Source organism: Budorcas taxicolor, chromosome 1 (assembly GCF_023091745.1).
Source record: "Budorcas taxicolor isolate Tak-1 chromosome 1, Takin1.1, whole genome shotgun sequence".
In the NCBI taxonomy this organism is placed as follows: Eukaryota; Metazoa; Chordata; class Mammalia; order Artiodactyla; family Bovidae; genus Budorcas; species Budorcas taxicolor.
In genome coordinates this window covers 7,740,522-7,749,240 of record NC_068910.1, presented here as the reverse complement: position 1 = coordinate 7,749,240, position 8,719 = coordinate 7,740,522, and the positions used below count along the sequence as shown (strand labels likewise).

The 8,719-nt window shown below is 44.3% G+C and overlaps 1 protein-coding gene across 1 annotated transcript; it reads right to left on the bottom strand.

Moving 5' to 3' along the window:
- Positions 1-3,381: 3,381 nt before the first annotated feature.
- On the bottom strand, positions 3,382-6,942 carry TDGF1 (teratocarcinoma-derived growth factor 1). Its single transcript, XM_052648524.1, has 6 exons — positions 6,923-6,942; positions 6,133-6,185; positions 5,917-6,051; positions 5,334-5,448; positions 5,143-5,252; positions 3,382-3,494 (listed from the first exon to the last, which is right to left on the bottom strand). Exons 1-6 carry the CDS (start codon positions 6,940-6,942, stop codon positions 3,382-3,384), a joined length of 546 nt encoding a protein of 181 aa, XP_052504484.1.
- Positions 6,943-8,719: the final 1,777 nt, after the last annotated feature.

The window sequence follows — 8,719 nt, the reverse complement described above, 5'->3', positions numbered from 1 at the left end:
AGATGAAAATTTACCTCTACTTGGAAATAACCATTTCAATATTTTCATGTTTCTTACCTTTTATGAACTCTAGTTGAAGCTACACTATACTCTGCCTTTCTCACCTGACATTGTGTTTTACACATTTCAAGTCATTAAATATTCTAAAGATGGTATTTTAAAGGTGGTCGTATTCCAAGGTTAAAGTTGAGTTCTTATGTGAAGTGAAGTCGCTCAGTCGTGTCTGACTCTTTGCGACCCCATGGACTGTAGCCTACCAGGCTTCTCTGTCCATGGGATTTTTCCAGGCAAGAGTACTGGAGTGGGTTGCCATTTCCATCTCCAGGGAATCTTCCTGATCCAGGGATCGAATCCAGGTCTCCTGCATTGCAAACGGACACTAAGCCCTTCTCTGATGTCAGACAGACCTCTGGTTCAGCAACAGTGTTTCGAGTGAACCAGGGCAAGTCCGACCACTTGGAGTAACAGGGCCAGAGGACAAAATGCTTTCTAGCTAGTGTGGACCCAGGTGTGTCTTTATTGTTTCCCGTGTGGGCACTTCAAGAAGTCTGTAAGGCTTTTGAGGGTAGACTCTAGAGTCTTTTGCACCCCCTTGAATACCATTTCTCAGAACATACTTTTGGTTCATGATTTTAGATAGCATACAGGTGAACATTATTATTATTCATTTTCGTTCTTTAAAATTTAGGGACTGGTATAAATTGTTCAGGCTTCACAAATGCTATTGCTTTGGACAAGTAAAAAGCACTTAAAAAAAAGTGGATAGATATTCAAGATCACCAATGACTAGGGAAATGCAAATCAAAACCACATAAGATACTACTTCATACCCACTAGGATAGCTATTATGAAAAAAAAAAAAAATAAAAGCAGTGCCCAGAAAGCAATAGGGTGCAGGAAAATTGGAATATTTATGCATTGCTGATGGGCGTGTAAAATGGTGAAGCTATTGTGAGAAACGTACAGTAGTTCTTTACAAAATTAAAACAGAATTATGATATGATCCAACAATTCCACTTGTGAGTCTATGCATTGAAGAACTGAAAGCAGGGACTGGAAGATATATTTATATACCAATGTTCACATCACATCATTCATAATAGCTAAAAGGTAGAAAACAAATGCCATTAATGGATAGATAACCAAATGTGGTATATACATATAATGGAATATTATTTGGCCTTTTAAAAAAGATGAAGTTCTGACACATGGGTGAACCTTGAAGACAGTATACTAAGTGAAATATGCCAGTCACAAAAGGATGTGTATGACTAATTATGTGAGGTGTCTAGAATAAATTCATGGACACAAAATAAACTAGTGGCTGCCAGGGGCTGTGGGGAGGAAAAATGAGTTGTTATTGAGTTTCAGTTTGAAAGGATGAAAAAGTTGTGGAAATGGATGGTGGTGATGGTTGCCCAATAGTGTGAATGTACTTAATGTCACTGAACTTTACACTTAAAAAATAGTTGAAATGATAATGACTGAATATAAATTATAATTTAAAGCACAGGTGATGTGGCCCAAATAAGGTGGAATGTGAATTGTCCAAGTTTGGAGAACACAGTCCCAACAGTGTTCACATTATGCTTAGGGATCATAGCAGTTTCATGAAATGAGACAAAGCCTTATTTCAATACTCTGAAGTCTTTTTTTTTTCCATTTCTGGGCTAAAAATGTTTTAAAGTAATTTGTGGTAAATAGGAAGGTAGAGAAGAACTGTGACATTTGTTGAGGAACTTGTGTTAGAGTGTTAGTTGGTTCACTTCATTCTAACATGGTGGTGTAGTGACCAACATGGTTCAGACTAGGAAACTGGGTCCCATTGCCAGTAAGTGGCCAGACCAGCCCTCCCCACTGGGCAGCCCTCTCTCCAGCTCTGAGCTCTCTTGGTGGTATCTCTCACTGCTTCCTTGCTTATCCCATTTCACCTTCTGTCACTGGACATTGCAAAAAACAAAAGGAAATTCCACTCTTCTGGAATTTTGCATCTGTAGGGCATTCATTTGGAAAACCACAAATTATGGATCCAACAGTATGTAAATAATGGAAACAGATCTTGTCCCTCACAGCAGAGCACACACACCAAAGCCACAAACAAAACTGGGCACCACCTTGAGCTCTTGGCGTGTCCAGTTCCCTTATCTTTAAGCCTGTTGTAGTCATCACGGTCCATATGAAAACAAAAACAATACACCCTCACTGCGGAAAACAGAGAAGTGAGAGGAAAAATGCCACCAGCTAGAAATAACCACAGTTCACACATTGGTCAATGTACTTCCCACTTTTACTAGACAGAACAGATACATATTTTTAAAACTGGCTTTACAATATATGGTTTTATCACTGGCTTACAACTAAACATACTGTGAACATTTTCTTTTACCACCATTGAAATAATTGCATAGTATAGAGAAATCATAATGTATTAAGCAATCTTTATATCTCAGGGGAATTTTGATAGTTTTTTTTAAAGGAGACTTTATTCTTTTCCCCTGGGCTTCCCTAGTGGCTCAGAGGTTAAAGCGTCTGCCTGGAATGCGGGAGACCCGGGTTCGATCCCTGGGTCGGGAAGATCCCCTGGAGAAGGAAATGGCAACCCACTCCAGTACTCTTGCCTGCAGAATCCCATGGAGGGAGGAGCCTGGTAGGCTACAGTCCATTGGGGTCGCAAAAAGTCGGACATGACTGAGCAACTTCACTTTCACTTTTATTCTTTTTACAAATCCTTCAGAAAACAGGTGCCCTTGTCTCATATAGCTTCCTATAGATGACAGAAACTTGCCCTTCAACTTAGCCTTTTAAGTTGCTTCTCTGTAGCCACCAGATCTACCAAGACATTCATTTTATTTTCTCAAATCTCTCCCATTTGCTCCCACTTTTCTACCTAGTCACCCAGGATATATGCACACCTCCATCACTCTAGCACCGTGTCTCTCACCGTGGATATCTGGCCCCTTCCTTCTCTTCTGCTCCCCTTACAGGTCCTTCGTTTCCAAGATACTATCTTAACTGATGTCAATCAACTCCATTCAAAGCTTTATGCTCAGTTCCACATTGAGAGTAACCTTTAATAATCTGAATATAGAATTCAACTGTTTAAAGGAAATTATTTGTAAGCCCTTGGTAGTTACATGTATCAGAAACACAGGAGTTGGGCACAAGAGATGGCTTACTCTTTTTTTTTTTAACTAGTTTTTTGGAGAGAGCAGGGCAGAGGAAAGTAATTGGCGCTTCAAGGAAATCTTTTTAGGGACCACAGGGAAATCTATTCACTATTTCAAGGCAACTAACAAATTATCATCTCTCAGTTGAGACATTAGAGAGACAGCCTTTACAGGTCATGAAATCTGCATGACAAATGTTGAAAAGAAATGTGGGTTAATAATAACTTTGTATAGCAAGGCAGATGCCAGGTAGCATAAGAGCACATGCAGACAGTGTTAATTCTGGAGTCCTGGAAGCTGTGAGCTGCTCATCCATCACATGGCCATCTGGAAGATAGAGACACTTGGTCATTAAAGATGATCCCTCTGGCACTTTATCCTGTTGCCCACATGGGTGACTCATCCACATGAGCCCCAAAGCAGTTAGGGTCCAAGACTGAGTACAGTGTGTTTATGGGATCAACAGTACCTACCAGTTACTTGCAGTCAGACTCCCCTGAAAAAATATTTTGACAGAAGATGCCACAGGCCCACTGGTAACTTGGTCTTTCTCAGACCTGGGCATCTAACCCTGCCAGTGAAGCCTATAATTGTTGGCATGTGGCAGAACTTGGTTGGGGTCTGATGATAAGGAGGCAGCATATTTCAGGTCCCAAGTTCTGGGGAGAAAATACGGTCCCTACCTATCCAGCCATTCCACCCACACCTTCCAATCACCTACCCTGGGTCTGATGTGTATGTGTATTTGTGTGTGTGTGTTCATTACTCAGTCATGTCCACATTTTTGCAATCCCATGGACTGCTGCCTGCCAGGCTCCTCTGTCCATGGACTTCTCCAGGAAATCTTCCCAACCCAGGAATCAAACCCAGATCTCCAGCATTGCAGACGGATTCTTTACCATGTGAGCCACCAGGAAAGCCCACCTGGGTCTGATACCTAATGTAAATAGACAAGACAATCCCTGCCTGGATCGGTGTCCCATCTTGTACTCAATGAAGCATTTGTTTTCATTTTCAATTTGTTGAATATTTTCAATTTCTAACATCTGCAGGGTCAGGACTAGGAGAGGCCTCTGAACTAGGGTGGCCTCTGAAATCTGGCTTAGGTTGGGGTAGGGAGCAAACCCTCTCCTTTTGTTCTCCTTTAGGTCCCTGCCCTTCCTGTCATTGTTTTTCTCAAATCAGTAAAAATCAATAAGGTGAAAGGGTTCAGAGACCAATCACCAGGGAGTGCCGTACAGGGACCTTTTAGGATCCATGAAGAAGCTCCTACGAAAGGAGAAGGGGGCTCAGATCCTCCCGTGGAATTTAAGTACAATACTTGAAGTTGGGTTTTCCCAACCCCACGCTGGGCTTCCCTCGTGGCTCAGCTGGTAAAGAATCCGCCTGCAATGCAGGAGACCTGAGTTCGATCCCTGGGTTGGGAAGATCCCCTGGAGAAGGGAAAGGCTACCCACTCCAGTATTCTGGCCTGGAAAATTCCATGGACTGTATAGTCCATGGGGTTGCAAAGAGTTGGACACAAAGAGTCTGACTTTCACTTGCAAATTAATTAGCAGACGGCTGCCTTCACTTGCAATCCCACTCTGGGGTGGGCACTAACTGAGCTCCCCCCTGGAGTCTGTCTGGGTCTCCCTGCCCAAAGAAAGGAACAGCAGAGAGCATCTCTTGGTATTTAAGAGGCCAAGACTTTTCTTGTTTATTTTCCTCTACAGAGTTTCACATCCTATAAAGTGTCAGGTAGACTTAAAGTAACTCTCCACCTGAAAGGTGGCACAACTAGCCACATACTGAGGAAGTAAATATCAAGGGTGCCAGGATGAACATCCAATCTGGAGTCCTCGATGCTTTTACAAGCAGACCTTTGACTGACAGCTTGCAGCAAGCCATGTGGTAAGAGGAAAGACCCTAGTAACTAAGTGTCCACAGGCCACTAACTAACCGGAGAGGGCAAAAGAGGGGACCCTCTGCTTACCACAACCAGGTAGGAATGACTGAGGAAAGCAGCGAAGCTGGCCATGCCAGCATTTACACATGGAACACTTCCTGGGCAGCCAGGTGTCATGGGGCACAGACCCACAGTTCCTGAGGATGAATGGACATGCAGATTTTAAATCCCCACTTCTCCTCCCCTCTCCACCCCCAGCCCCTTTTTCAAGGACTTACTCTTTGCGAGAGTCATGCTCACAGTTGCGTCCATAGAAAGAGGGAGGGCAGGCACAAAAGGACCCCAGCATGCAGGTTCCCCCATTCAAACAGCAGGTTCTGTTCAGCTCCTTACCTGAAATGTAAGAAGAGGTGGCTGAGACGGGTGGAGGGACTGAAAAGTTCTCTTAAAAGGTTAATATGGCAGTAAGGACTTAATCTCCCCAAAGTGTTTGCAGATGTCTAAACATTGTAAATCTCACTGAATAAGACTCTGCTTTTTAGTGTTCCTTTGGCTACCTGTGCTTTTGAGCAGAGAAATCTTTTTTCCTGCCCAAGCCAGTGGTGGTACCTGGAATCCCCAGCGTGGTGGGATCAGGTGAGGGAAACTTGTGTTCTGCGAGAGAAACTGTTCTGTGGTGGGGTGGAGGGCAGTGTGAAGTGCACGCCTGTATTGTCCCCAGAATCAAACCCAGTCCAGCTATCCCTCTGCCCAACTCCAGAATCACTCTTTTAGGCGAAAGTGTCAAAAAGATACTCAGAAAACACATAAAGGACCACGATAAAGATACCAAACTGTACATCTAAGGCGGGTACGTCTTACTCTTTTGGATTCCCATGGATGCTACAAACTGGGAAGGCTGGTGACGAATTGCAGGCTCCTCTTGGGACCAAAGGCCATCATCTCTGAAGGCCAGCTCTCCCTGTGACAGACGGGCAAGTTCAAGGCCGCCCAATCCTGAATGACAAAATTAACTCCTTGAGGCAATGTTCCAGCCACTTGAAAATTGCCAGTGATCAAAAGAACAAAGTCTCTTACCAGCGACTAATCCCAGTTCAAGTGCTCTGGAAAAGGCCATGATCAAAATCACACTAGGAAGAGGAAATCAGACCTCCATTAGCAAAACAAAGCAAATAAAATCCCTTTGAGTTAACACCACAGGCCACTAGGGAGAGAAATCCTAGAGCACCACTTTCCTCCCCCCACCCCTTTCTTTTTAAATGATTAATTTATATAACAACCCAAAGAAAGATGATGAGAATAAGGTCCAACTAATTTCCAGCTCTTTCCAATACGTATCCTCACATGCATAAAATTTTAAGTGTCTTCTGCCTTCTATATCACATATTTTTCTCCTGCACCTAGTTTTCATAGTAATTTTAAACGGCTGGATGACATTCAATGTCATTGATGAATCACATTTCACAAACTATTTCGTTTACACCAGTCATTTAAAAGATGTTCAAGGTTAAAAAACATTTCCCATTATTCTTAACGGTTTCCAAATATTGAAAACCTGTCTATAACTTCAACCTTCTCAGAAGTATATTTTAAATTTCGTTGTAATGTTGACCTTTTCTTACAGAAGAGGAGGAAACCACTAGTCATGTCATAGGCAGAGCCAGTAACCTGACTGAAGATGTTAAAACCCAATAAAAAAGATAGATGCAACTTTAAGTTCCAGGTCTTTTGGAAAAACAGCAGCACTGTTGGCAGCTCTTTAAGGTTTGAATGAGATGAAATAGAACAATGCAGAGGTACAGAACACGTTTCCTAAGCTGGCAAACTCTAGTAATAAAAAGTTCACACTCAAGATCGGTTTTCATACCTGTAAGAGAAGCGCTCCATCTTCCTCTGGTCTGTGGCCCCTAACAATTTAGAAGGAAAAAAATATTAACCCGGCTTTAATTCACAGTCATTGCCAAAACACCCAAAGGAAAATGTTAATTTCTTGACGTGAAAAAGAGCATTTTAAAAGAAAAATATCCCAGGTGAGAAATATACTTTCCCCCAAAGTTCTTAGAAGCAGAAGTCGGGCCGTCCGGCGAAACTAGGGGACTCCTCACGGGTCCGTCCTAACAAACGCTTGGACTATAACCTTCAGGGAGATTCGCCTTCCTCAGTCGCAAGCCCCGGGGTTGTGGGGACAACCCTCCGGTGGGCGGGGAGGCGGCGGCCCGTTCGCATTACAATGCTTAAACACTCCGGGGTGGAGGTGAGAGGCTGCGAGGCGGCCAAACAAAGAGAGAATGGAAAAGGCCATTCTTGTAAAACTGTTGCTAATTAGCCCTAATGTCTGTATCATTAGTTTCGGGTTAAAAATATCAGATTTGCTGTTTAAAAAAAAAGGGCAAACCAATTTCTGTATCGAGGTGGTGGCAAAGTATTGCTTTAATCAGGAAAACCGAAACACCAAGTTTGCATCTCCTAAGGAGTTGATGTTTTATAAGTTTTATTTCCCGAAATTTGCTTCCCATGTTTGGTTTTCCCAGGAAAGGTGTGTTGAGCCCGTGCTCGAGAAGGGTGTGTCTCCGGGGGTGGGAGGGAAAGGTGAGGACTCAGGGAAAGTTAGGGTTAGGACAGAAGTTCAGGGTCAGGAAGGGGTTCCTGCCCCCGCTGGAGTGAATGGGTGTAAATTCCAGGCGCACCTGAATTGCAAGCGAGGCTGGAAGGAAGCACAGCCGGCGCCAGGCGGGTGGGTGGGCTAGGGAAGGCAGGCAGTGAGGCGGACGGGGCCTGCGCCTTCCTGGTGGACGGAAGGCTGGGGCGCAGCCGCTAGCGGTCTACACAAGGGGTGCCAGGCCTGCTCCAGGAAAAGGATGTAGAAACACGGCCGTCTAGCCTGGGAGGGCATTTCAGCTTTGCCACTGGGTTTCATTGCATTTTAGCAGTCTCCCAGGGCTCAATGTGCAGTCTCTTTCATCCCCTTAGTCTGCCCTGTCCTCCCTCCCCACCACGACACCGGAATTAACCCGATTTAGCTGTGTCCTGTATTACCCTAAAAGTATTTATTTGGTAATTTCAGTAAGCTCCAGACGCTGCTGCTGGAGAGGCCTGTCCCTGAGCCCTGAGGCCTCTTGAAACAGAACAGGACTCTTTGGGGCCCTCCCAGGTATAAAAAGTCCCTCCGTGTCCCTTGTCTCCTGTTAGTCACACAGGAGCAGGCTCAAGCAGTTAATGATTAGGACAATAGAGTCACAGAATCTTTAGTTCCTCCCTGAAGGAGGCAGATAAGTGTCTGGTGCACATTCCTGAGCTGTGCTGCAGATACCAAAATTGCCACCAAAGGGAAAAGGCTAACTGCACGATGACCAGACTATAGCCATGACGTAAGCTGCTCCATCTTGAGCAGCACTGATTCTCTGAAAGTGAAAGTGGCTCAGTCGCGTCAGACTCTTTGTGATCCCATAGTCTATACAGTCCATGCACTTCTCCAGGCCAGAATACTGGAGTGAGTAGCAGTACCCTTCTCCAGGGGATCTTCCCAACCCAGGGATTGAACCCAGGTCACCCACATTACAGGTGGATTCTTTACCAACTGAGCTACCAGGGAAGCCCTATGTCTGGCCAGCACGATTCCAAGGATTGACCTCAAGAGAATGGGGAAAAAAACTGACCCTGGAGT